Source organism: Sorex araneus, chromosome 2 (assembly GCF_027595985.1).
Source record: "Sorex araneus isolate mSorAra2 chromosome 2, mSorAra2.pri, whole genome shotgun sequence".
NCBI lineage: Eukaryota > Metazoa > Chordata > Mammalia > Eulipotyphla > Soricidae > Sorex > Sorex araneus.
Genome location: NC_073303.1, coordinates 35,358,384 through 35,386,252, shown reverse-complemented (window position 1 = coordinate 35,386,252; position 27,869 = coordinate 35,358,384). Strand labels below are relative to the sequence as shown.

Genomic DNA, 27,869 nt, shown 5'->3' with positions numbered 1-27,869 from the left:
GTTCCCCAGCACTGCCAGGAGTAATTCCTGAGTGTAGAGCCAGGAGTAACCCCTGTGCATCGCTGGGTGTGACCCGAAAAGCCAAAAAAAATTAAAAAAAGAGTGATCCCTGAGGGCAGGCAGAGCAAGGAGTAAGCCCTGAGCGTCACCGAGCAAAAAGCAAAGGAAATGTTCTTTAAGAACTAATAATAATATTCTTTAATAAGTATTAGAGAGCTGATGTAAAGAACATTTATTATAGTAAGTTGTATGAGAATTGAGTCTGAAAGTCAAGGGCTACCTGAATTAAATGTTTATTTTAATGGAGATACTTAAGGTGGTTCTTGGTTAGTGATAATTTAGTAAGTGAATCTAGAATACCTCACAGTTTGAGTTAAGGTTGTTTGTTCCTAGCCACTGACTGCAGATTTACCCATTTGCCTCAGCTTGTACAGAATTTGCTTTCATTTAGGTCAAAATATGGTGGAAAATCCTTTTTTCCCTTCCAGCATCTAAGGCTTGATTTTATTTTCCTTTCTGCAGCACTTTTCTGTTTCGAGTTGCCTGCTTACTCCTGAGTGGGAACGCCGGGCTCGCGTCATCATGCCAACGGTGGTGGTGATGGACGTGTCCCTCTCCATGACCCGGCCTGTGTCCATCGAAGGCTCCGAGGAGTACCAGCGCAAGCACCTCGCAGCCCATGGCTTGACCATGCTGTTTGAGCACATGGCCACAAACTACAAGCTCGAGTTTACAGCCCTGGTAGTTTTCTCATCTCTCTGGGAGCTGATGGTTCCCTTCACAAGAGATTATAACACTCTGCAGGTACAAAAATAACTACGCACATACGGGCTTTTTATCTCCACCCTTTGGTGCCAAGGATTGAATCTACCTGTGAAATCTACATCTTACCACTCAGCTATAATCAGGTCTAGGTTTATAGAGTGCAAATGACGTTTTCATATTGCACTGAATATTTAGAACTTGAAATTACTTAATGATAGTCTGTGCGTATCATATCTAGCTTTTAAGACAAGGATTCACAATCAGTTGGCCGTATGCCTTTGGTAGAGCTATGAGTTAGAGCCATAAGTTGTTCTCTCATTTTCTTTTTCTCCTGGTTTTCTGGAATTCTCTGTGAAAAGGGGAGCATCTCAGCATGTATTGTCCACTCCTAAATTAAGTAAGTTCCTTAACTCTTTTTTTTTTTTTTAATTTTTGGGTCACACCTGGCAATGCACAGGGGTTACTCCTGGCTCTGAACTCAGGAATCACCCCTGGCGGTGCTCAGAGGACCATATGGGATGCTGGGAATCGAATCCGGGTTGGTCACGTGCAGGGCAAACGCCCTACCCGCTGTGCTATTGCTCCAGCCCCCATACCTTTTTCTTCTTTTTCCATAAAACCCAACAAAATAAAAAATAGCCATTCCTATTTTTAAAAAACCTTTGCTAGAACAATTCAAAATTATGTATTTTTATTTATTTGGAGGAAAGGAGGGACAATTTTCGTAGTGCTCTGGTTTCTCCCACCTCGGTATACTCATGGAACCATGCAGTGCCAGGGATTGAATCTTGCAGCGCATGTGTACCTGGCCCACTCAACTCTTTCTGGCCCCCCCACAAAATTATACTCCTCTTCCAACAAAGAGCCTTTGATTTGTACATGCTAGAATTTATCATGTCAAACCTCAACTAGTAATACTAGTAGTGTTTCTTCCACAAGTGATGTTTGTATAATGCCAAAAAATGTAATTTCTAACAGCTCTAAAATCATTGATATTTTCAAGAGGGCTGAATTACCATAGTCAAAAGTTTGTGGAGGGCTGGAGCAATGGCACAGCGGGTAGGGCGTTTGCCTTGCACGCAGCCGACCCGGGTTCAATTCCCAGCATCCCATATGGTCCCCTGAGCACCGCCAGGGGTGATTCCTGAGTGCAGGGCCAGGAGTAACCCCTGTGCGTTGCCAGGTGTGACCCAAAAAGCAAAAAAAAGTTTGTGGAATTAAACCGAATAGCTTTAATAATTTTGGGCAGTATATAAATCTGGGATAAACGTGGTTGATTTTGTAATTGGAATAGTACAGTTTTGTTCATTTTATTTTTTTAATGAACTCAAAGCTTTGAAAAATCACCCTGCATTTTTCTGTGAGTACATTAAGAATCTGTGTTGTTCTGCAGCATGAAGTTTAGAGAATTGCCACACAGGTTGTTGAGAGTGATGCTTAAGATCAACCATCCAGACTCAGATACCAAGTTTCTAGCCAGACTTTGCCACCTTCAAGTAGGAAACCTAGAAAGTTGCTTAATTATTCTCAACCTTAGTTTTCTCATCTTAAAAACGGGCAAATCCATACCTTACAGGGCATCACAATAATTTAATGCATGTGTAAAGTGCCTGGAACGGTGTATAGCGGATCATTACTTACTTAGTAAATTTTGTCATGACTTTCGTGATGTGTCTAAAAAAGTCGCTTTGCTCATTCCCTTAAGGCCTCATGTTCATCTCATGGACTTGCTGGTTCATTCACACTCACCTAGTGACAGAATGGAGCCTAGGGACACTCTTGAATGATGCTCTTTAATGAGGAAGTCTGTTTCTCTGGTTTTCTTTAAGACCCTGTGCTTTTGGGGCTGGAGTGATAGCACAGCTGATAGGGTATTTGCTTTGCACTCGGCGGACCCGGGTTCGGTTCCCAGCATCCCATATGGTCCCCTGAGCCCCACCAGGAGTAATTCCTGAGTGCAGAGCCAGGAGTAATCCCTGTTTATCACCAGGTGTGACCCAAAATGCAAAAAAAAAAAAAAGACCCTGTGCTTTTGGTCTTCCAAAAACATATTATCTCATTCTTGTTTTATGAGTGTCTATAAGTATTCTATGTTGTTTTCTAAAAACAAATCAGAACAAAGAAATAAGCCTTTTTCTTCTGCGCCCACCCAGGAAGCACTCAGTAATATGGACGATCATGACAAGACGTGCCTGGAGTCCGCGTTGGCCGGCGTCTGCAGCGTTGTCCAGCAGGAGTGGGGCGGCGCCATTCCCTGCCAGGTAACAGCAGTTCTTTCCCGTGGCCCTAAGTTAACCGCTGAGGTGCTTCCATTTTCCTCCAGGCTCTTGACACGGCATGAATTGTAATTTCCACAAAATGCATTAAACTCTATTGGTATTTTCTTTAAGGGGGTCCTAAATCAACACTAATATGCTTAAGAAAGCAGCAGAATTATTCCCTACGGAAAGCATGTGCCTAGCAAATTGACTTACTGCAAACTAGTATTGTTTGTATAAAGCAAAAAAAGCTCACAGTGGAATTTTAGAATTAAAACTCTCTGAAAGGGTTGTTTATAATTTTCAGAGATAAAATTATAAATCATAGTTCAGTATAGTCTTTTTTATTATCTCACTGTGGCATGCATTTAATAAACCTTTAACCCTCTCAAATATTTGAGTACCTAAAAATTGAGAAATGTGAATGTTAAGGAATTTGTTACCCCTTTGAGTCCACAGTAAGTCCACATTACATCAGAGTAAAGATGATTGCAGAAAAAGAAAATTGGACATTTGCTATAAGTAGGTATTATGAGAAGAAGAATTTTCTGTTTTATCAATAACAGAAAATTGATAAAAGGAAAATTATTATAGTCTACAACAGGGATTAGCAAACTTTCCCTGAATTTTAGGTATTTATAGTAAATTTGCAGGTATTTATAGTAAATACTCGGCATAGCCTGAAAGCAAAGCAACCATAACAGTGAGTAAATGCGTTTATTGACACCCTCACTTCTTAAACTATGGGCCTCGTATGTAACTCAATATGGACATAGTTGAAAATTTGGTAACAGTAAAAGTGTTTTGAATGTGCAACAACCAAAAATATATTCAAAACTAACCTCATAATGAGTCCCAGGTGCTTATAGCAACATTTGCCTCAGGTGCCTTCTTGTTCGTTGCTTAGTTTTTGGTTTTCTGGTCACACCTGGCTGAGACTGGGGCTCACGCCTGGCTCTGCAGTCTGCCGGGATGACTCCTGGCCGTGGTCCGGGACCATGTGGGATGCCGGGCTTGAACCCAGCTCAGCCATCCCCACTAGACTGTCTCACCGGCCTCTGGTTGTACATTGTCTGACATGTGCAGCAGCTGCGCAGTGCCAGGACTCAAACCCTGGGCCTCACAGATGCCGAGCACGTGCTGTGCTCTGGAACCCACCCCAGCAAGTTTGCTCCGCTGTGTCGTCGGGAAAGACAGTAGCCCCGCCCTTCACACCACAAAGACTCCTGCCTTTTTTATGTTTCTCTTCTTCTTTTTTCTTTTTCTTTTTGGGTCACACCTGGCGATGCACAGGGGTTACTCCTGGCTCTGCACTCCGGAATCACCTCTGGCGGTGCTCAGGGGACCATATGGGATGCTGGGACTCGAACCCGGGTCGGCCGCGTGCAAGGCAAACGTCCTACCTGCTGTGCTATCGCTCCAGCCCCTGTTTCTCTTCTTTCGCCAAAGGAAGATTTCATGTACGATTTATTTTTGGCTTTTGGGGGCCACAGCTGCCCTTGCTCAGGGATCACTCTCAGGAATGCCCAGGACTGAACTGTGGCCAGCTGTGTGCAAGCCAAGCCTTATCCCCCGGACTGTCTCTCGGGTCCAATCCAATGTAGAATTTTTTCTAACCAGTCTTTTAGATGCCTTTGGACTCTGTCTCTATTGTTATCTGAGTAAAGTCTGTTTTGTTTTGATATTTCATGAACTATTTCATCACAAAGCATCTAAGGGGGAAAAAAACTAGTGGTAAAGTAAATCATTATTATAGCAGTTTTTGATGCCGAGAAAAGTGAATTTCCCTGCAGCCAACTGTCTTTCCAAAAGGTGGTGCCTCCCTAGATCATGAGGAGAGTCCTTTTTTTTTTTTTTCCTGCTTTTTAAGTGACCCCCGGCGATGCACAGGGGTTACTCCTGGCTCTGCACTCAGGAATTACTCCTGGCGGTGCTCAGAGGGACCGTATGGGATGCTGGGAATCAAACCCAGGTTGGCTGCATGCAAGGCAAATGCCCTACCCGCTGTGCTATGGCTCCAGCCCCATGAGGAAGTTCTTGAGCTTGAGAAATGCCAATCTTTGCACTTCACCTGCTTCCGCTGCCTAATAGTATCTTAAAGACTTGCTGTTATCAAGTTCCCAGGCTGGGTGAGACTGAGGAAAATCCCCCTCCCCTTTAGTCCCTGGAAAGCCTGTTTCCCTCTGGGTCACTGAAGCAATCAGGAAAAGAAAATGATTTGTGCCTGCCATATGTCATTAGTGTACTTTGCTGATATTTTTTCAGATTATATGCTGATGAAGAATCCATTTTAGGAGATACAGTACAAGAGGTTTCAAAGCCCTGGCACCCCCTATGATCCCAAGAGCATCCTTAGGGGTCACTCCTAAGCACAGAGCCAGGAGTAGCCCCTGAGCACTGCCAGGTGTGAGCCCCTCCACCCCTCCACCACCTCCCAAGGAAAAAAAAAAAAAGATTTGGTACCAGAGAAATAATACAGGAGGAAGGCATGCAGCCTGCCCAGATTCTGTCCCCAGCACTGAGCACCACCAGGTGTGGCCCCAGACAAACAAAAAAAAAGAATCTACATTAGAGGTCTTGTACATTTGTGGTTAGATAGATTTTTCATAAGCACAGCAGGTAGGGCATTTGCCTTGCACCCGGCCAACGCGGCCGGGTTCGATCCCCGGCATCCCATATGGTCCCCCCCAGCACCACCAGGAGTAAGTCCTGAGTGCAGAGCCAGGAGTAACCCCTGTGCATTGCCAGGTGTGACCCAAAAAATAATATTTAAAAAAAAAAAAGCACACACTGCTTAGGTTATGGAAAGTATGACAGCTTGGGCTCTGCTGGTGCTTCCTGGGAAGGCTGCGAGGTGGGCGCCCGGGTGGCCTGTCACCGCTGCCTTTGCGTGACTCCCCGCTACCACAGAACACACTAGTTGTAACAGAACTCAGAATCCGTTATGAAAGTCTTTTTGTAAGTGTTTCTATCAAGTTTTGTTGTTGCTGTTTTTGTGTTTGATAAGATGCAGTACAATAAAATACACCGAACTGTGACAGAGGGACACAGTTCCGTCCCCACCCTCCAGTTAGCTGCAGAGAAGTTCCGTCACTCCGCAGACTTCACTCGTGTCCCTATATAGTCAGTATCCCATGCTCCGCAAATCTTGGTTATTTTTGCTTTATTTCCCATGTTTTAGAACTTCATATAAACATATAAGCAGATTTAAATTTTTATTTTAAGATGTGTACAACATGTATTATTTTGTGTCATCTTTCACGGGACAGATGTTTTTGAAGTTGATTCTCCTGCTTGGACTGGAGAGATAGCACAGCGGGTAAGGTGTTTGCCTTACACGCAGCCGACCTGGGTTCGACTCGAGAGCCTAGCAAGCTACCGAGAGTGTCCCGCCTACATGGCAGAGCCTGGCAAGCTACCCGTGGCGTATTCAATATGCCAGAAACAGTAACAAGTCTCACAATAGAGACGTTACTGGTGCCCGCTCAAGCAAATCGATGAGCAACGGACGACAGTGCTCTAGTGCTATTCTCCTGCTTGCTTATTACCCTATAGGTAGGGATTCCCATGTCAGTGCCCCTGGGGGAGATCAAAGCAGTGCTTGTGGGGGCTGGTTTGGGTCTATTTGCTAACCTCATTGTGCCTTTCACCAACAGGTTGTCCTGGTGACCGACGGCTGCCTTGGCATCGGGAGAGGGTCCCTGCGGCATTCTCTCGCGACGCACAGTCAGAGAAGTGAGAATAGCAGATTTCCGCTTCCTTTCCCTTTTCCATCTAAGTTATACATCATGTGCATGGCAAATTTGGAAGAGGTAGTGCTTTCTACTCAGCTTTTTCAGTTAGATGCATGTGAGGACTTTGTCCGGTTTTCGTGATTCCTCATGAATACGCAGTTGCTTCGCTGTCTCACTGGCCTCACTGTTTCCGCCAGTGCCGGTCTCCGTAATGATATTTGAAAACTTGGTCTCAGGTTCTTTAAAGGGTTAGTGTACTGGCCCTTCGGAGAGCATGAAACTGGAGTTGATATTCATCTGCTTCCCACGGGGACCTTCAGATCACAGAGAATGGAAATTCCCAGTGGGGGCGGGGGCAGGGAGCGGGGAGCACGGGCGTTAAGTATTTCCCTCACAAATTCTTTTTTTCCTTTTCTTTTTGGGTGACACCCAGTGATGTTCAGGGGTTACTCCTGGCTCTGCACTCAGGAATCACTCCTGGTGGTGCTCGGGGGACCCTATGGGATACTGGGGATTGAACCCAGGTCGGCTGCATGCAAGGCAAATGCCCTCCTCGCTGTGCTATCACTCCAGCCCCACCTCACGAAGTCCATTCTCCGAGAAATGTTTATGGATGTGGGCTTCGAGATTTGGTAGTTTCATATGACTCTGCTATATGTTTTGTTTTGTTTTTTAATTTTAATCTGCTTCCTTGTTTTCCCATCTAATTGGGAAAATATTTTTTAACTTTTCTTCATTTCGGTTTTTCTTCTCTAAAATGTTGATAATGATGAGTCTTATCAAAAGAGTTAGAAACCGTTTGTGGGAAAGATCCAACTACTTCTGGATGAAATGGGTCATTTCATCTTACATGGTGGCATTTTGCAAGATGTTCCTCCCTGTAACCTTGAATCAAAAGGTCCTGCTTATTTTCGTCTTACACTAAAAACAAGTCCGGGGACCGGAGCCGTAGCACAGTGGTGTGCACTGGCCTTGCACACAGGGGACCGGGTCTGACCCCCGCCACCCCATGCAGTCCCCAAGCCTGCTAGGAGTGACTCTTGAGTACAAAGGCCAGAAGTGACCCCTGAGCATTGCCAAGTATTGCCCATAAGCAAAATTTTTTTTAATTCCTCCCCTATAGTATTGTCCATGTTACTGTGAAGGGTATGACCGATGTCTCTCGATGATAAACTGTCATTTTTTCCCACTTGGATCAAGTCATCCACTTTGCTTTGTAGCTCCAGAGCACCGATTCCCTGGACTGCCTGGAGCGACTCATAGATTTGAACAACGGCGAAGGGCAGATTTTCACTATTGATGGCCCCTTGTGCTTGAAAAATGTTCAGTCCATGTTTGGGTAAGTATATGCTCAGGGCTTCCTTGGTCTTCCTTCCCACTCGGGATCCTAATTTGAAAAGTAATACTATTTGAGTATTTCTAATCACGACATTTCATTTCCCCCGTGCACATTTTCAGATGCAGTTAATTTGCATTAGTGATTTTTCCAAAGTTCATTCCCTTTCAAAGCAAACACAAATCCACCTCTAATGTCGGGATATTGACTTCCCTACCTTGACTCAGCAGTTTCAAAGAGCACCTTGCTGTGGGGCTTCTCAGAACTGGAACGCCCTCACCAGAAATGAGCTCTGCTCCGTCTCACAGCTGAGTCCATCTTAGCTTCGGTGTCAACTTGAAGGGAAAATAAACTTTGTATCTTGAAAAAAATAAAATAAAATCACGTTTTTATGTCTGCTAAATTCTTCCTGTCGCCATTTGTCCCGGTGTTCCAGAAAGTTGATCGATCTGGCGTACACGCCTTTCCACGCCGTTCTCAAGTGCGGCCACCTCACCGCCGACGTGCAGGTCTTCCCCAGGCCCGAGCCTTTTGTTGTTGATGAGGAGATTGACCCTGTCCCAAAAGTCATCAACACAGGTAATTTTCAAAAGGTCCTTCCTTCCTTCCTTCCTCCCTTTTTTAACTTTAGACACCGAGATTTCTAGTACTGTTGATGACCAGGGTCCAGCCCACAGCCTCCACCAACTTATCCTCCTTAGAAAAACGTCTTAGCTCTCCTGATGGATTTTTTCTGACTTTCTTTTACTTTTCTCTGTCCAGGAGGGAAGGAATAAATGTAAATTCTGACCCAGCATCATTAGCGTGTCCCTCGGGGGTGGAGGACTTAGTGATCTCCTGGTGAGAGCTCCTGGTCATAAACTCATCCTCAGGCCTCAGTGCCACAAATTATTAGAGGTGGAAATCAAGGCATTGAAATTCTTGAAATTTTCCTGGTGATGCTAAGCTTGACTAGCACTGTAATTAAAGTCAGGTCTTAACTTCTGTAATTGACTTCGTATCCCTAGCCAAATCACTTCTTTGAGTTCTTTTTTTTTTTGGGGGGGGGGGGTCACACCAGGTGTTGCACAGGGGTTACTCCTGGCTCTGCACTCAGGAGTTACTCCTGGCAGTGCTCAGGGGACCATATGGGATGCTGGGAATCGAACCTGGGTCGACCATGTACAAAGCAAACGCCCTACCTGCTGCTGTGCTATCACTCTAGCCCACTTCTTTGAGTTCTTACTGGTAGGAGTGGAATCAACCGGTTGATCCCTAAGCTCTCAGCTCTGAGCCAGTTGTGCTGCCTCCAAGAGAAAGCAGTGTGCCACCAGTTTACCTGCTTCGTATTGCTGGTGCAATGCCAGTAAAATAAGTCCGACAAAATAAGGACTGGCACATCCAAGGGCATGAGGTCAGCGAGGTGGCTCAGTGGTCAGGAGCACGTACTTCGCGTGTTCCAGAACCTGAGCTCACACCCTGCCGCCACATGGACCTCTGAGCAGCACCGGGATGGCCATAGTGGTCCTGGAACCACAGGGACGGAGCAGCATGGCACCCTTGGGCCCTAGCAGCAGTCCCCCAGCCTACTTGGCGGAGAATGTTGCCAGCACTGGCCTCCGACCTCTGAGCGTTGCCTGGGGGTTATGAAGAGGTCGGTGTGTGGGGGGCCGAGCTCCTTGAGCACTGAGCACGTGTTAAACTGTCCCTGTGTCTGTCTTTGCAGCCTGAGCACCTGCCACAGTCTAACGCTTAGTAGGTGTCAGTGGGTCATGGTTCCAGCGATGAGTGGTAAAATTAAATGCACAGTAAATGCTGATTTAGCTTGTGGTTGGACACTTCTTAGAAGCGGGGAGACAGGTGTCTCCTGAGCTCAGGAGGCCCCAGGGCCCCTGCACATGGTGCTGATGCCCAGTGCACAGCCCGAGGCTGCAGTGCTGATGGCTTGGGCGACCATGTGGTTGGTGCCGGGGGTTGGACTGGGGTCAGCATCTGCAGGGCATGCGCCTTTACCTCCTGGTCCCAGCAGACATATTTAGGGAAGACTGTGCACAAGCTTCCCCCGCAGCGTGTCCCCCCTTTCCACTGTGCGACAGCTGGCAATACAGATAGAATACTCGGAGGCTCTCTTACTGTTTTTGCTTTTGCACCACACTCGGCAATGCTCATGGCTCATTCCTGGCTCTGTGCTCAGGAGTCACTCTTGGCAGTGCTCGGAGGACCATATGGGATGCTGGGGATCACACCCACGTTGGCCTCGTGCACGGCCGGTGCCCTCCCCACCGTGCTGTGGCTCCAGCTCCATTATGCTTGGAAGCCTGCACCCCAGGGACCTTCTCCGTCCCTCCCACGCTGTGTGTGTGGTGCTGGGTATCGAACCCAGGGTCTCAGGCCTCGCCTGTGGAAGACAAATGATGCTGAGCTGCATCCTTGGCCCCTTCTTGTTTAATGAGAAGCTCTGGATAGGCTTCTTCTTTCCCATCTGAACTATGGTCTAGGGTCTTCACTGTCTTCTCTTCTGGCCAGGGCTGGGGGTGAGTGGTGGCCCGGCAGGTCCAAGAGCCTGTGTTTGTGCCCGCGGCCCCCAGCACCTCCCACTGTGCCCAGGAACCCGCCTCGCACATGCACTCCAGGTGTGGTCCCTGGCAAAAACATGTTTTTAATTTAAAAAACAAACCAAACAGCTGATTTCTAATCCAGTGAAACGTCCGTAACCATTGTGAAACTGACCTGTGACACAGTGAGGAGAGGGCTGACCAGGCGATGGTGACAGGCGATGTGTGCACCGCGTGCAGGGCTTGGAGCCCGAGCAGAGCGGGCAGTGGCCCCTCGGCACACCTGTGGTAGCCAGAGAGCAAACACAAGTAAGGTCATGAAACAAATTTTTTTTTTTTTTTGCTTTTTTGGGTCACACCTGGCAATGCACAGGGATTACCCCTGGCAGTGCTCAGGGGACCCATATGGGATGCTGGTATTCGAACCCGGGTCGGCCGCGTGCAAGGCAAACGCCCTACCCGCTGTGCTATCGCTCCAGCCCCGAGACTATATTTTTCTTGACAATTTTTAGTGTTTTTTCAGGCTCCAGGATTTTATACTATTTATATAAGCAGAAAAGGGGGGAATCATTTTTGGTTATGTTTTGGGGCCACACTGGCAATGCTCAAGGTTTTGGGGTTTTTTTTTTTTTTTTTGGTTTTTGGCTTTTTGGGTCACACCCAGTGGTGTTCAGGGGTTACTCCTAGCTCTGCATTCAGGAATCACTCCTGGCGGTGCTCAGAGGACCATATGAGATGCCGGGGACAGAACCCAGGCCGGCCACATGCAAGGCAAATGCCCTCCCCACTGAACTATCGCTCTGGCCCCAATGCTAGGTTTTCTCTTGGCTCTGTGCTCAGGGATCATTCCTGGCGATGCTCAGGGGACCGTGTGGGATTCCGGGGGTCAACCCCCAGTCAGCCGTGTGCAAGGCAAACTCCCACCCACTGTACTACCTCTCTGGCTCCAAGAGAAACCTTTCAAGAAATGCTTTGGTTTAGACTTGGGGGATAGACATGTGTGTATGCATGCATGCACAGACCTGGCATGCACAAAGCCCTGATTTTGATTCCTGGCACCACCTGGCCCCTGGTGGCCCCTCCGTGATGCTGGGCGGAGCACTGGAGAGCCAGGCTCACACAGCTGAGTTGAGTGTCATTATAGAGGCCTCCTGGGCCCCCAGATCACAGCTGCAGAGGCCCCCCAAAAGCACATTGTATGACAATTTTTGTTTTGTTTTCTGCAAACAATTTGGTCTTTAATATAGCTTCTACAAATCAAGGAAACAATTGTCATGCCTAGACTGTTCCTACCTTGGTTTTGCAGGAATGTATTTCTTCCTCACAGAAAGTTCATGAAGAAACTTAACCCTTTGAGGACTGCTCTTAGGAGCTGCTGTGAAAGTGTTTGATTACAGCGCCCTCTTGTGGACTGGGTGCCTGTGACTGACAGACCCAGCCTCAAGTCTGGCTGGTCATACAAATTAAATTCATCAAAAGACCGCTATTGGGGCTGAAGCGATAGCACAGTGGGTAGGGCGTTTGCCTTGCACGCGGCCAACCGGGATTCGATTCCCAGCATCCCAGAGGGTCCCCCAAGCACTGCCAGGAGTAATTCCTGAGTGCAGAGCCAGGAGTAACCCCTGTGCATCTCCAGGTGTGACCCCCCCAAAAGAGAAAATAAAGAAAAGACAACTATGGGGGGACTGGAAAGATAGAACAGCAGGTAGGGCACTGCCTTACATGCAGTTGTCCTGGGTTCTATCCCAGCGCCACCAGAGTCCTCAAACCCTATCGGGAATGGTCCCTGGGCACAGCTGGGTGTGACCCCCCCACACACACACACACACCACCTGTCAAAAAACAGGCAATTACTATTATTTCTAGAGATACTTGTGAAGCAGATATTAATGTTGCCCAGAGAAATTCCCAGTAGCCTTCCTAGTCATCATATTTGAATTCTTCATGTAAAGATTTTTACATAAACAAACATGTTTGTGAAATCTCATACATACAAGGTAATGACAGCTCTCTCAAATCGTAAATTCATTCTCTGTTGATTCATTTCTTTCAGATTTGGAAATAGTGGGATTCATTGATGTCGCTGATATTTCAAGTCCCCCAGTTCTGTCTAGACACCTGGTCCTGCCGATAGCACTTAACAAAGGTGAGCCCTCCCTGTCCCACCGGCACATGTGAGGAGACTTATTATCTAAAGTGTTCTGAATTATTAGATGCTTGCATGGTGCATCTTTTAGAGCGAGGGGAGTAGGAAGTCATTGGACAGGTATTTGTTTCGTTTGGGGACACCACTCAGTTCTAGTTCCAGCTCGGTGCTCCGGGGGACTCCCAAGGGTGCTGGACTCTGAACCCCGGCCACTTCGTGCAACGATTCCCACTGGGCTGTCCCTGCGCCTTCCTGGGTGGATGATTTTATTTATTTATTTATTTATTTTTGCTTTTTGGGTCACACCCAGAGATGCACAGGGGTTACTCCTGGCTCTGCGCACAGGAATTACTCCTGGCGGTGCTCAGGGGACCATATGGGATGCTGGGAATCAACCCGGGTCGGCCGCATGCAAGGCAAACGCCCTCCCCACTGTGCTATCACTCCAGCCCCTGGGTGGATGATTTTAAATGAAGTGTTGCCTAATATGCTAGAAGATTGTCTAACTACACCATGGGAAGCACCCTAGCACACATTCGCTGTGTGTTGCCATGTTAAGTACAACCAGTCTGTCTGTTCCCCTCCCCTGCCACCATCCCTGCTGCTGCTGGCTGGGGTGTGCCACCATGCGTAGCTGCGGCTCTGGGGGTCACACTGCTGCAGGACGGTGTGCAGCCCACATGCATGCGGGAGACGGGACTCAGCAGGGCCGCCCCCGGCCCCATGACCCCAAGGAGAGGAGTGCCTCCTCCGACGAGAGCACGCTTCATCCCAGCCGGGACTCCCTTCGTCCTGGGGAGACAGGCCGAGAAAGCCAGGGTTGTTCTCAGAGAGTTTCCTGCGGAAGTCATGAAGGGTGTTTTGGTTTGGGTCTTTTTATCGCTTTCATTTTTGTTTGGTTGGTTGGAGCCCGGTTCCATTCCTCGTATCTCGCCTGCACGGCAGAGCCTAATAAGCTCCCCATGGCGTATTCGATATGCCAAAAACAGTAACAACTAGTCTCACAATGGAGACGTTACTGGTGCCCCCTTGAGCAAATCGATGAGCAACGGGATGACAGTGACAGTCACGGTTGATTTGGGGCCCATACCCAGCAATGCTCAGGAGTTACTCCTGGCTCTGTGCTCAGGGATCAAACCCAGGTTACCCACATGCAAAGCAAAAGCCCTGCCCACCGTCCTGTTCACTCCAGCCCCCAGAAAGGTTTTCAGAAGGAAAAGGATTGCATCTGTTCTGCTAGTAGTTAGCATGTGGTAAACACTCAGCAATCACTGCGCGTTGGACAGGTGCATGAAGCTCACACTGTCGCATGCTGTGGGGATCATAAGGATTGGTCCACAGTTCTAGCATCTCTGGGGAATGTTCATCTCTGGATCTTTAAACTTCTCTGTCCTAAACTTACCTTTCATTTTTTTGTTTGGTTTTGGTTTGGGCTGCACCCAGGGGTGTGTCGGTGTTACTCCTGGTTCTGTGCTCAGTGGTTACTCCTGGGGGTGCAGAGGGGACCATATGCAGTGCCAGGGACCCAGCTGAATGGAATTGGGGCCGAGCGTGTGCAGGGGAAGCGCCTTATTAGCCTGACGTGTCTCTCCCGCTCTCCACCTGCCTTTTATCCACTAGTGTTTTCCAAGAAGCCATCCCGGCCTCCGCTTCCCGGGTCACGGTCACCCCCAGTTACCTCCGTCTAGTGCTCAGTGTCCTGACCTGCAGTCATACATGCGCAGATCCCTGACATGCTCCTGCACGTAGTGTATTGTGGCTACTATGCTTTATTTCCCTGGTTGTTGTCATGTTGCCAGCAGCCGGCTTTCCGTAAGTTCTGCGGTCCTGGAGGGGTTCTGCAGACGCAGGTGAATTGCCTGCAGGGGACGTAGAGGCTGAAACTAATGCTCAGCCTGTGGCGGCTCTGGTTTCATTTCTTTTTTTGTTTTTGTTTGTTTGTTTTTTGGTCACACCCGGCGATGCACAGGGGTTACTCCTGGCTCATGCACTCAGGAATTACTCCTGGCGGGGCTCGGGGGACCATATGGGATGCTGGGAATCGAACCCGGGTCGGCCGCATGCAAGGCAAACGCCCTACCCACTGTGCTATTGCTCCAGCCCCAGCTCTGGTTTCATTTCTGGCACCACATGGTCCCCCCAGTAACTTCCACAGAGCCTGGAACAGTCCCCCAGCACCACTGGGTGTGGGCCAGGAGAAAGGAGGCAGCGGCTAGTGTGTGTGGAGCAGCGGAGAGAGATAGGAGGAGGCAGAGGGGCACTGAACGCTGCCGGGCCTGCAGCTGCCAGCAGGTCAGACGCTCTGAACCAAGAACTGAGCGGCAAGGCAGCTCGTCGCAGGGCGAGTCGCCTGTGTGCAGAGGGGATGGGAGGCCTGGCAGGAGACTCGCCAGGGGTGTGGAGGGGTCGCTCGTTACCTCTGGACTCCCACCCAGGTGCTGCCGGGATCTGTGCATTGGGAACACCCTCATGCCTCAGCTCTGTTTTGATGGTGCCGGGAGCCCCCAGAGAGCAGCCCAGTGAAGACTGGAAGGCTGGGGCAGGGACCGCAGTGCAATGGGCGGGGTGCTTGCCTGGCACTCAGCAGACCTGGGTTCCATCCCTGGCATCCCATATGGTCCCCGAGCCTTCCCGGAGTGATCCCTGAGCGCAGAGCAGGGAGTAACCCCTGAGCATCACCAGGCGGGGCCTAAACACACACATCCCAGGAAAGAAATAAAAAGGGAAAGAAAGAAACTGGAAGACCCGCATTTTTGTATGGTGGTTTTATCGAGTTATGACTTATGCACCGTGTGCTTTACCCATTTAGAGTATTCTGTGGGTTTTAGTATATTTATAGGGTTATAAGTGTGCTCCTTATCATTGTGTTATTTTACAACTGATTTCAAAATGAACCAGAATTATACAGTTTTCAGCACCCCAAAAAGAGACCCTTGACCACCAGCCAGCCAGGCCCCCCCTCCCTCCGCTGAGATAACCGCGAAGATCCTCTCTGTCTCTGTCTTCTAGATATTTCATATAAATAAAATTTGTAAGCTCTGGAAACTGGTTTCTATGTGAACTTGGGAGACCAGAATTTGAGTGTTTCATACTGAATCATAACGTTCCTTTGAAACTCTGTATCATTTCCTTCCAAGACTGAAACAGCCAGGGCTATAACTGGGACTCGGGTTTTGTGCCCCTGATCTCAGTCTGGCCTGTTTTCTTCCCACAGAAGGCGATGAGGTGGGCACTGGCATAACTGATGACAATGAAGATGAAAATTCCGCCAATCAGATTGCAGGCAAAATACCCAACTTTTGTGTCCTGCTCCACGGCAGCCTGAAAGTGGAAGGAATGGTGGCAATTGTTCAATTAGGGTAGGCACTTCTGTTCACGTTTGTTCAAAGTGGAAGCGGGGTTCCATTTACAAAGCGAAGTGGTTCCTGCATCTTTCTGAAGTCGAGCCTGGTCGGGGCTGGAGAGACAGCACAGCAGGGAGGGCACTTGCTCGCCTCACACACGACCCCGGCCCAGGTTCCATCCCCGGCACCCCCTGTGGTCCCCAAGCACCACCAGGCATGGCCTAGGCATTTAAAAAAAGAACAAGGTCTTGTCACCCTTTTCCTCTCCCTGCCCCCACTTCCCACCTTTCACCGACGCCTAAACTTCTCTTTGGACCATCTCCTGGAGTGTGACCGGAGGGACCTTGTACTGCATCTCTTAGGTCGAGTGCCTTCCTCAGGCTCCTGCTTCCTGAGATGCAGAGCCACTGTTCTGTTGGAACTGTGTTTCCCAAGGAGACTCCCTCCCCGCCCACCAGGGGGCGCTGGAAGGTGGCGGCTACAGGTCCTACCGGGAGGCTCTTCTGCTTTCCAGGGAGGGAGGCCAAGTGATTCTTTTTCCCCCTGAAAAGGGGGTGACAGGCCAAATAATACTCGGGACCCTCAGTACGGGAGCCGCGCCCCCAGCCTGCTGTCAGATCTTACGTGGTATTTGTTGACTCCTCCCCTGTGAAATAAAGGGGCGACCTAACAGAACTGAGCTGGGGCCAGAGAGCAGCTTAGGGGACACCCGACATCTGTCGGCTCCTCTGACCCCAGCACACAGGCGGGAGAAACTGCTGTTCTGCGTTCCTGGGTGAGGACGTGACACACTCTCAGCACCCCGTGCTCCCTCACTGACAGGGCCCGGACTCGACCCGGCTCTGGCCCCACCCCCTGGGGAGGCCCTTCCTGCCATCCCGTCCCCGAGAGTCTCAGACCTGGCCAGGTCCTCTGCCGCCCTTTCTCCAGGCCCCGGTGTTAGGATGCCGTGGGGAGGCCGTGCCCGGTGAGCGCCCTCCCCGCTGTGCTGGCTCCAGCCTCGACTGCAGTTCCCACGGGGCATTATCCTGCCAGATCTAACCCCCAGCCCGTGCCCTTGTGCCCTGTGCTTGGCGCCTTCCGTATCGGGGCTGCTCTGGATCCTCAGGCAGTGGCTGAGAAGTTTCACTTACGGATAATCAGCTCTTATTCCTCCTCGATATTCCTCAGTTACTTGCTGACCTGGTGGGATTTTCCCATTCCCCCCCCCCCCCAATTTCAAGATTGCTTTTGAGCTGCATCATTTTGTCCAAACAATAATGCATGCCGTAGGAGAATGACAGGAACAGTTGGTGGCTGTATGCATTTTCAGCACAGGGTTCCACTTCAGTAAAAGCCACGGCCTGATTTCTAAGCAGAAGCCAGGCAGCTGACAGGGAAAACACGGACTGCACTTATGCGCCCTGACGGCTCTCTGGCGTTCTCCCCTCCCGTCTTCTCTCCGTGCAGCCCTGAGTGGCAGGGGATGCTGTATTCCCAAGCCGACAGCAAGAAGAAGTCAAACCTCATGATGTCTCTCTTTGAGCCTGGCCCGGAACCTCTCCCCTGGCTGGGGAAAATGGCGCAGCTGGGTCCCATTTCAGGTACGTTCGACACGAGATTTTTCTTTCTCCGTGTGTTCTCTGCTGTTCCACATGGCTCTGCCCGCACAAGCTGAGGTCTGCAGGACCTGTCGTGCGGGGACCCCACGGCTGTATGGGGAACCCTGAGGGGCACTTGACACTTGAACTCTTTACAGCCCGGTGAAAAGCAACATTTCGGTTGACAGGGGTGCTAGGGTCGTGAAACTCAGCTGTGGATAACTTGCCTTGCATGTGGCTGACCTGGATTCTATCCCCGGCGTCCCATAATGGTCCCCCCAGTCTTGCAGAAGTCATTCCTAAGGGCAGAATCAGGAGTAACTCTTAAGCACCACTGGGTGTGACCCCAGAACAAAACAAACCAACGGTGGATTCAGAGTTGAGGGCATTTTGTAGTGAGCTCTGTGATGACTGTCCTCGGGCTGTGACAAGGCAGGACAAGGACAGCGGTGGAGGATGGGCTCGGTGCAAAGAAGTTTAAGATCTAGAACCAGCAGGGGCCAGAGACAGGACAGGGAGTTGGCATCTGCTTTGCAAATTGCAGCACCTCAAACAGGAAAAACTAACTTAAAAGAACCGTTCAAACAAAAAATAAAATGGGAACACCGGGGCTGGAGGAAGAGCACAGGGGTTAAGGTGCTGGCTCTCCGTGCAGCCCGCCCCAGGCTGGATCCCTGGCACCAGATATGGGTCCCTGAGCACCGCCAGGAATCACTGCTGAGCACAGAGCCAGGAGCAGCCCCTGAGCACTCCAGGCTGTGACCTCAAAACTCCAAGGACAAAAACAAATGTCAGGACCAAAAGTAAACATTCCGACACCACGATTCTGATTGAAGATAAGGTACCACTGTTGACCACAAACCACAGACTGTCCAGCCTGCTCCAGGAAATGACTGAATCTTAACCAGCTCCAGCCACGCACTCTTATCACAGCTCCCACACCAGTATCAGTTCCTCCCATCTGCACTAGCGCGGCCTGCACATGGCACCCCACTCAGATTGGCCACTCTGCTCTGCCTCGTATTCATGCTCCTCCATCAGCGCAGGTCTGTTCTGCTCTGCAGTAAGGAAAATAACATTCCATTGACCTTGACTTTGTGCCAGGCACCGTCAAAACACAATCCAGTAATTATCTCATTTAGTTCTCAGCTGTCTGACGAAGCTGAGAGTGCCCTACTTAATGCTTTTTGCAACGGGGCTGGAGTGACAGTACAGCGGGGAGGGCGTCTGCCTTGCACTCGGCCAACCCATGTCCAGTCCTTGGCTCTCAGCTTGTCTCCTGAGCCCCACAGGAGTGAGCCCTGTGCACCGTGGTGTGTCCCCACAAAAGAAAAAAAGAAAAATGAGCCTCTTTGTAATGAGTAATAGTTGATAATAAAACCTGTCTTAGGGAGTTCTGAGAGAATGTATTGAGGGAACATATATAAAGTGTCTGGCACACAGCTGAAACACAGTACCTGCTGCTATTTTTTTGATTAAGCAAAGCATGTAAAATACTACTGTTGTTTATACCTCTGTATATTAATCCTGTTTCTAGAAGCAGCGACTTTTAACTCAGTGTTTTTCCTTTGTTGTTTTTTTTTCTTTTTCCTTTGTTGTTTATACTACCCTTCTAAATAAGCAAGCATATAGCTGTTTTTTTATTTTTTATTTTTTTATTTTAATTTTTTATGCCTTTTGGGTCACACCTGGCGATGCTTAGGGGTTACTCCTGGCTCTGCACTCAGGAATCACTCCTGGCAGTGCTCAGGGGACCATATGGGATGCTGGGAATCGAATCCGGGTCAGCCGCATGCAAGGCAAACGCCCTACCCGCTGTGCTATCCGATGCTCCAGCCCCTCCAGCCCCATTTTTGATATATATATATTTTAACATTTTAGGAATGACTGCTTAGTTTTCTCGCCACTGCTGCCTGTACCTTCTCACCCCGGAATCACATTATTTCCTATCCTTTTGGTCATCCTCGTTGTTAGATTGGTCCTTGTTAAATGAGTAAAGGCTATTTACAGCCCCTGCTACCCAATGAATGTGGTACATTTTTTAAGTTCATTCATCTATGAAGAAGGCTATTTGGGGGAGGGCAGAGTAGGGTCCGGGCCATGCCTGGTGGTGCTGGGGACTCTCCTTGGCTCTGCTCAGCGATCCCTGACGGTTCTGGGGGAACCATATGTGTCACCACGGATCCAAACCAGGGCCACTGCCTCACTCGCTGTACCATCTCTGGTCCCAGGTGCGCCAGGGTTTTTAGTGTAATTACCATGAGCACCCACATGATCAGGTAAATTTGTTCCATATAGGAGTGGACCAAGTGATTCAGAGATGTTTTGTTTTGTTTTGCTGGGGGTTCACACCCAGTGGTGCTCAGGGGTTACTCCTAGCTTTGTGCTCAGGAATCATTCCTGGTGTTACTTGGGGACCGTATGGGGTGCCGGGATGGAACCCGGGTCGTGCTTCCACGACCACCACGTGCAAGGCCAGCGCTCTCCCCACTGTGCTCTCTCCAGCTTCACCATCACTAGTTTCTAAATCAATGTTATTTTTCAGGTATCCAGTCCCCCTCCATTGTTTTTGTTGTTTGGTTTTTCTGTCACCTGGTTGTTGTGTCACCTGTTGCCGGTTACCGCCGAGTCTTTCTCCACCCCTTTCCCGTGGGTTTCCTGTTTCGGGAATTTCCCGAGAGAAGGCTGCCTGGGGCGCGTGTGTCAGGATGTGTCCGCACTGCCCCTCTTACGCCCAGTGGATCGTTGATCTTGATGTCAGGTTCTGGTCGGAAATCGTTTTCCCCCAGAGGGTGCAGCACCGTGTTCTGCACGCCCTGCTCCTGAGAGTCCCATGTCAAGTTGAACAGCAGACACGGCTTTGACCCGCGCTGGCGTTTTCTCTGCACGCCGAGCCACCTGTTCGTACTCAGAACTCATGCCCTGAGAATGAACCTCGTTATTGGTCTTTTTTCAGTCAGAGCGCGTGGTGCATTTTCTGGCTGCTCACTCATGTTCTTTAGCCCCAGGAACACAAATACTTTTATTTCCCTCCTTCAGGAACAGAAAGAAAGAGACTATAGAGGAAATTAAGAGTCCCAGAGTCTTATTGGTAAAAGTCTCCGTTTCGCTGTGTTTTTTTTCCTTTTCCTAATTGAGTACTTTCTATTAAAAGCCATTTCCCGCATATAGGCTCTAAACAGAGTAGGCTGCGGCTGGATGGTGCAGTGGTGGTGCTGATGCTGAGTCTTTTAGATGTAGGGTCTAGAGAAACGACTCAGCCAGAAGACTGGGGCAGCTTCCAGAAGTGAGCAGATGCGACCCAACGTGCGGGGCAGGCTGGGTGGGGGCAGCAGTGCTCAGTGGTCGGAGACTTTGGCGCTGAAACCCGAGCCAGGAGACTCCGCAGGAAACCTGTCTGAGCCCCTCCTCCCTAGGCCTCAGTTTACTCATCTTCTTGTCTAGTCGGTTTTGGTTTTGATTTGGGGGCCACACCTGGCAGTGCTCAGGGCTTCCTCCTGGCTCGGTGCTCAGGGGTCACTCCTGGCTCCCGGGCACCTGCCAGGAATCAAACCAGCGTCAGCTACACCCTCAGTATTCCCCCTCTGTGGCCCCAGTTTACACATCTTTATCGAAACCAGTAACATCTGGTCGTCTAGGGCGGCTCTAAGGAGACAGGTCGGGTATGTAGGGTGGCACATGCATGGAATTTGATGAATATTCTTTATTCAAAAAGTTCCCTGAAGCTAAAAAAAAAAAAAAAGCATCTTCTTGCCACAGTCTGTGGCACAGAGAATGCGGCCTAGTGAGGCGTCACTGCAGATGATGAACGGACATGTGAGCCAGAGGGAGACGGGATGAACGAGGGAGTCCGCACGGCCGGAAGCAGCAGCACAGAAGTGGCAAGGAAAAGGCGCCTGTGGTGTGGGAGGGAACTACGGCAGTCGGGCCTGAGTAAACAGCGGTAGCAGGTGACACGTTTCATGGCGCCGCACCCGCAGAGCTGGGCCAGCCGTATCTTGGGGAGGAGAGGAGGGAGGGCGCTGAGGCAGATGGAGGTAGTGTGAGACACTGGCACCCGGGGCCAAGCCAGGGCTAGAGAGCTTCTGGTTCAGGCAAACTCGGCCAGGTCTGGGTTTCATCCAGATCGTTTAGGAAGGACCTTAAATTCCTGAAATCATAGGAACATCCTTTTCTGATGCCTCTCCCTGAAAGTGGTGATAAGAAGGATAAAATGAGGGATTAGAGGTGATGTGTGCTTTGTAATTTTCAGACTGTTTCACTGGTTTCAGAAATAGGTATAAGGGGCTGGAGCAATAGCACAGCGGGGAGGGCGTTTGCCTTACACGCGGCCGACCCGGGTTCGATTCCCAGCATCCCATATAATCACCCCTGAGCACTGCCAGGAGTGATTCCTGAGTGCAGAGCCAGGAGTAACCCCTGTGCATCGTCAGGTGTGACCCAAAAAGAAAAAAAAAAACAACAACAAAACAGAAATAGGTATAAAAGCAGAAACTTGTTTTATTCACATGTTAAACCATCTGTGAGGTGGGTGGGGGAGGCCCTTCTGGGTATGTGTTAGAACTGCAGGGGGAATAACCCAGACGAAGTCTCAGCGGGTAAGTAGAAAGAAAGCCACTGAGAAGGGCTGTGTCACCAAACCCTGCTTCCCTGCCCTCTTAATTCGACTGTGTCTGATTTTTCATTTTTGGTCATTTCTGTCTCTAGACCTACCCCATCTAATCACATGGCCACAAGCCACGTGAAGCCATTAGAGTTAAAAAGTAAAATGAAGCAGAGCTCCGAGTCACACAGCCGCGTCAGTGTTCGGTGACCAAGCAAGCCTGTGGCAGCCGCACTAGCTCAGTGCGGGAATTCCATCATTGCAGAGAGCCCAGCTGAGAGGGCCGTGGGGCGCTGCTGCATGCATACATATGTGCGTGTGGTTTTAAATACATACATACTGTCTTTCCTCGCTACTAGTTAGAGCAGAGAAGTAAATGAGCTTTGGAAACATCAGGCCGGGCCGGGGAGAGGATACCGGGATAAGGCGCTTGCCTTTCTGCACCTGGCCGGCCCCAGCTCTGTCCCCAGCACTGCACCATCCACTGAGCACCCCAGGAGCGAGTCCCGAGCAGAGAGCCGGCGGCAGCCCCAGCACCTCTGGGGGTGACTCTTCTGTCTCCCCAGTTTTTCCTTTCATGGACCAAACTTGGTTGTTCATATCCCTCCATCAGGACTGACAAGTTTTACCTATAGGACTGAGTTTAGTGTACTTTATTAATTAGGGTCATGAAAAGGCTTAAAAGATGGAGGGAGATGATGTGATTGTGTCACCAGATGTCACTTCAAGAATATTTGTTGGGGCGGGGCTGGAGCAATAGCACAGTGGGTAGGGCGTTTGCTTTGCACACAGCCAACCCGGGTTCGATTCCCAGCATCCCATATGGTCCCCTGAGCACTGCCAGGAGTAACTCCTGAGTGCATGAGCCAGGAGTAACCCCTGTGCATCGCTAGGTGTGACCCAAAAAGCAAAAAAAAAAAAAAAAGAATATTTGTTTTTCATATGGGCATTCCTTTAAAAACTAGAAACTGAGCTTCCATATGTCCCATATGAAATAGTACCACTTCTGGGAGTTTATCCCAACGGTGCAAAAAACCACAGTAGAAATGACATCTGCACCTGTATGTTCATTGCAGAATCTGGAAACAACCCAAGTGCCCAAGAACAGATGACTGCTTAAAGAAACTTTGCTACATCTAAACAATGGAATATTATGCAGCTGTTAGGAGAGATGAACTCATGAAATTTGCTTATAAGTGGATGGACATGGACAGTATCATACTAAGTGAAATGAGTCAGAAAGAGAGGGACAGACATAGAAGGACTGCACTCATTTGTGGAATATAAAATAACATAATATGAGACTGACACCCAAGGACAGTAGACACAAGGGCCAGGAAGATTGCCCAGTAGTTGGAAGCCTGTCTCATGAGCGGGGGGAGAAGGCAGCAGGAATAGATTAGGGATCACTAAGTCAGAGATGGTTGGAGGGATCATTCGGGAGGGAAGATGTGTGCTGAAAGTAGATAAAGGACCAAACGTGCTAGCCTCTCAGTATCTGTATTGCAAACCATAATGCCCAAAAGTAGAGAGTATGGGGGTAATTGTCTGCCAAAGAGGCAGGGGGAGAGTTGGAAGGGGTGGGGGGTATACTGGCGACATTGGTGGTGGAGAATGTGCACTGGTGGAGGGATGGGTATTCCATCATTGTATGACTGAAACGCAAACATAAAAGCTTTGTAACTGTATCTCATGGTGATTTTATATATATATTTATATATATAGATAGATAGATATATACAAAACAAATATATATATATGTTTTCTTAAGATGCTAAAGAAAACCCATATGGAGAGGATGACAGTAAGAGCCCGTTCCCCCTGCAGCCCCAAAACAAACGAAGCTATGCCCAGAATGTCACCGTCTGGATCAAACCCAGTGGCCTGCAGGTAAGACTTATTCTTCCTGGCATTTTCGACTGGGGTCTAGGGGTCTAGGGGAGAGTCTTGACTGTAGAAGGCCATTTGATTTTATTTTCCTTTTCTTTGATATTTAGTAATTCATTTACTTTTTTTTTTTTTTTGCTTTTTGGGTCACACCTGGCGATGCACAGGGGTTACTCCTGGCTCTGCACTCAGGAATTACCCCTGGCGGTGCTCAGGGGACCATATGGGATGCTGGGAATCGAACCCGGGTCGGCCGCAAGCAAGGCAAACGCCCTACCCGCTGTGCTATCGCTCCAGCCCCCTTCATTTACTTCTAATGTTTGTCCTTATTTCCAAAAGGTATTTGAATGCAACCTGGGGTAAGTGTGACATATTACATATAGCAAATCCATTTTGTACAGAATATAAGAGCAATACAAAAACTAAAGAAAATGGGGACACGAATGTAGCAGGAACCCAAGGCCAATGGTAATTGTATCTGAGCAGTTTGGCGCTGGGCCTCCTGCTCCCAAAGTCAAACAAGGTGTTGGTTATGGAGTTTCTTCTCTGACAAGAGAAAGCAGCCGTGTCATTCCTGGCAAGGACGCCCATTCTCCTGGCAGTGGGATTTATGGCAAGGTTTTGAAAAGATGTTCTCTTTAGCCGCAGTTTTGAGAACGATGTTTAACAATCTCGTGACTAAGTTTCTTCCATCACCACAGCAGACCCCGGCCTTGGCATCACATTGGGATTCTCGGAACCTCTTTCACTGGAACTCTGATACTACCAGGACACACTGCTGTTAGGGAAGGGACGCAGTGACATTTCCTTTCACTGACAAAGGCTCTTATGCCTGCCCTGGAAAAATCATCTCAGCATCATAGCCAGTAAGGTTTATCCAAGGCGCAATTATTGCTAATTGAAAACAACAAAAAAATCTTGAGCCTTTTTTTCCTTCTTTGAGCACTTTGTCCCTTTCTCCTGAGGTGACTTAGTCCAACCTAAGCCAGGGAGACGGAACTCAGACCCCAGGCAGCAGAGTTTGCTTCTGTGGAAAGTCTCTCCTGAGCCCCCAGGAGGAGAGGAGGGTCTGTGCGGGCCCTGGAGCAGACAGAGGCCTCTTGTGGAGAGCCAGCTTCTCCTCTCCAGTCACGCCTCACCCCTGCCCTCACAGGGGCAGTCAGAACTACGTTACCTCTAGTGATAGCTGAATTATTCTGAATTATTTTTGTTTGGTCACACCCGGTGATGCACATACTCCTGGCTCATGCACTCGGGAATTAACTCCTGGCGGTGCTCAGGGGACCATATGGGATGCTGGGAATTGACCTGGGTCAGCCCCGTGCAAGGCAAACACCCTACCTGCTGTGCTATCGCATCGCTCCAGCCCGATTGTTCTTAATTTTTATATTGCTCTGGTTCCTTACTTTTATTGTGGTAACTATTGCCAAACAGTATTTCAAGACACCATGCCATTTTTACATTTCTACCAGCACCATGTGAAGAATCATTTTTCTCTGCTTTGTTATCAGTATCTCACATCCTTGATTTATTTTTCTGATCGCCATCCTAGTGCCATATGGTATGTTGTTATGCCTCTGTTGTTTTGATTTGTATTTCTCTAAATTCGTGTTACTTTGGGTATTTTCTCATGTGCTTACTGACCATTTGTGTATGTTCTTTGAAGAAATATTTATTCATGGCCTTGACTCATTAACTAGGTTCCTTATTAGAAGAAAACACTATTTTCTTAAAGGATTTTTTTTGGGGGGGTCACACCCGGCGATGCACAGGGGTTACTCCTGGCTCTGCACTCAGGAACCACCCCTGGCAGTGCTCAGGGGACCATATGGGATGCTGGGAATCGAACCCGGGTCGGCCGCGTGCTAGGCCAACGCCCTACCCGCTGTGCTATTGCTCCAGCCCCGAAAACACTATTTTCTTAGTGTTTAGTGCTCTTACTAAGAAATTGCTAACTTATATACTGTTACACAGTACAAAGGGGAGGGCACTTGCCTTATATGCAGCTAACCCAGGTTCAGTGCCCAGCATCCCGTATCATCCCTTGAGCCCAAGAGTGCTCCCTGCATGCAAAGAGTAACCCCCTGAGCACTTCCGGGTGTGGCCCAAAAACAAAACAAGTTGTTGAACCCAGGATCACGAAGATCAGCCTCTATTTTCTTTGGAAAATGTGAACATTTCAGAATTCTTTTAGGTGACTGATCCACTTTGGATGAATTGGATCTGGTGTAAGAAAAGGATAAAACTTAACTTCAGCATTTGCTGATGAGACTAATCTTTCTCCATTGATTGACCTCTGCCTCCTTTGGCAGAGAGCAGCTGGCTGGCTGGCTGTAGATTTTTCTGAGTGATATGTGTATTTCTGTCCCTAGGAATTTATCATCAGGCATCTTGCAGGAGGAAGGAACTTTACAACCGTGTTGGACAGAACTGTGACATTAATTCAGAAGGGAGCTTCATCTGACCCACAGCTGTTGCCATTTTCATTTCTTGAAGCATTTAGAGCTGTTCTTCCGTATTCTTACCTGTTTTTAACACTGGGATTCTAATGCTGACTTCTTTCTGCCCTTAAAGACAGATGTACAGAAGATCTTAAGAAATGCAAGGAAACTACCTGAAAAAACACAAACCTTCTACAAGGTGAGACTCAGTATTAGAGGGAATAGATGGGCCCTGAGGTGTGTATAAAAATAAGCAGTTCCCCAAACACCCTGTGGCAACAGAGAGAGAGAGACAGAGACTAGAAATGCGTGTTCCGTGGCTCACCCTTTAAACCCGTGTTCTCCCTTGAACAGGTATCTCGCTGCTGTTTCTTAGCTCACCTCTGGAAAAGCCCGAGTTCTCTCTCGAACACACGTTTTGTTTTCACTCCCTTCACATCTGAGTTTCAATAACGACTATCTTACTTTACCAAAAAAAAGGGAAAAAGGAGGGGGGGGCGTGTATGGCCCCTGTGCCCCAGTGTGTGGTCTGTGTGAATGGCCGAGTCTCACTGAATGGCCCCGTCCTGAATCCCCAGAGCCGCCGTGTTGAAGGGTCCGCTCTGTGTGCAAGGGCTGTTCTGTGCTGGGCTGCTGAGTGGCGGAGGGAAGGGCCGAGTGTCTCCCCCCACTGCTCCCCAGGTGCTCCCAGGCGGGCGCCGTCCTGCAGACAGGGGGGCACTTGCCTTGCATGTGACAGACCCAGGTTCAACCCCAGCACCTACGTAGTCTCCTGATCCCACCAGGAGTGATTCCTGAGCACAGAGCCAAGAGTAAGTCCTGAGCAGGTTTGACCCCAAAAGCAAAGAAGGGGGATGGGAACTCCGTTATGGCACAGCTCCCTTCAAAGAGCACATCCTTCTGTCACTACCCACATGTGACACCCAGTCCAATCCTGGCCATGTCGCTTCTTGCTACGGGGATTGCACGGAACGTTCTTGCAATGCTCTGTCCAACGAAGGCCTTCTCCCACCTTTCTGCCGAGTGACTACAGTTAAATTAAGTAGGTTGTGTTGTCAGCTGTGTCCTGACTTCCTAAGCTATTGGCTCCGGAACCGAGCAGTGGTGCAGCGGGGAGGGCCCTCGCCTTGCACACGGCCGGTCGATCAGGGTTCCGTCCCCGCATCCCGTATGATCCCCCAGCACTGCGGAGAGTGATTCCTGGCTGCCGAGCCAGGAGTAAACCCTGAGTGTCACCAGGT

General features: G+C 49.1%; 1 protein-coding gene across 2 annotated transcripts in view; it reads left to right on the top strand.

Moving 5' to 3' along the window:
• Window positions 1-27,869, top strand: part of INTS14 (integrator complex subunit 14) — a 32,920-nt gene that overhangs the window by 3,700 nt on the left and 1,351 nt on the right. For both annotated transcript variants that reach the window (XM_055125272.1, XM_055125273.1), the window contains exons 2-11: window positions 523-804; window positions 2,919-3,026; window positions 6,680-6,835; window positions 7,978-8,096; window positions 8,530-8,672; window positions 12,681-12,773; window positions 15,988-16,132; window positions 17,567-17,700; window positions 24,072-24,190; window positions 26,762-26,827. In XM_055125272.1, the coding sequence (XP_054981247.1) occupies window positions 583-804; window positions 2,919-3,026; window positions 6,680-6,835; window positions 7,978-8,096; window positions 8,530-8,672; window positions 12,681-12,773; window positions 15,988-16,132; window positions 17,567-17,700; window positions 24,072-24,190; window positions 26,762-26,827 (1,305 nt within the window). In that variant the 5' untranslated portion in view covers window positions 523-582. The remainder of the gene's footprint in view (window positions 1-522; window positions 805-2,918; window positions 3,027-6,679; window positions 6,836-7,977; window positions 8,097-8,529; window positions 8,673-12,680; window positions 12,774-15,987; window positions 16,133-17,566; window positions 17,701-24,071; window positions 24,191-26,761; window positions 26,828-27,869) is intronic.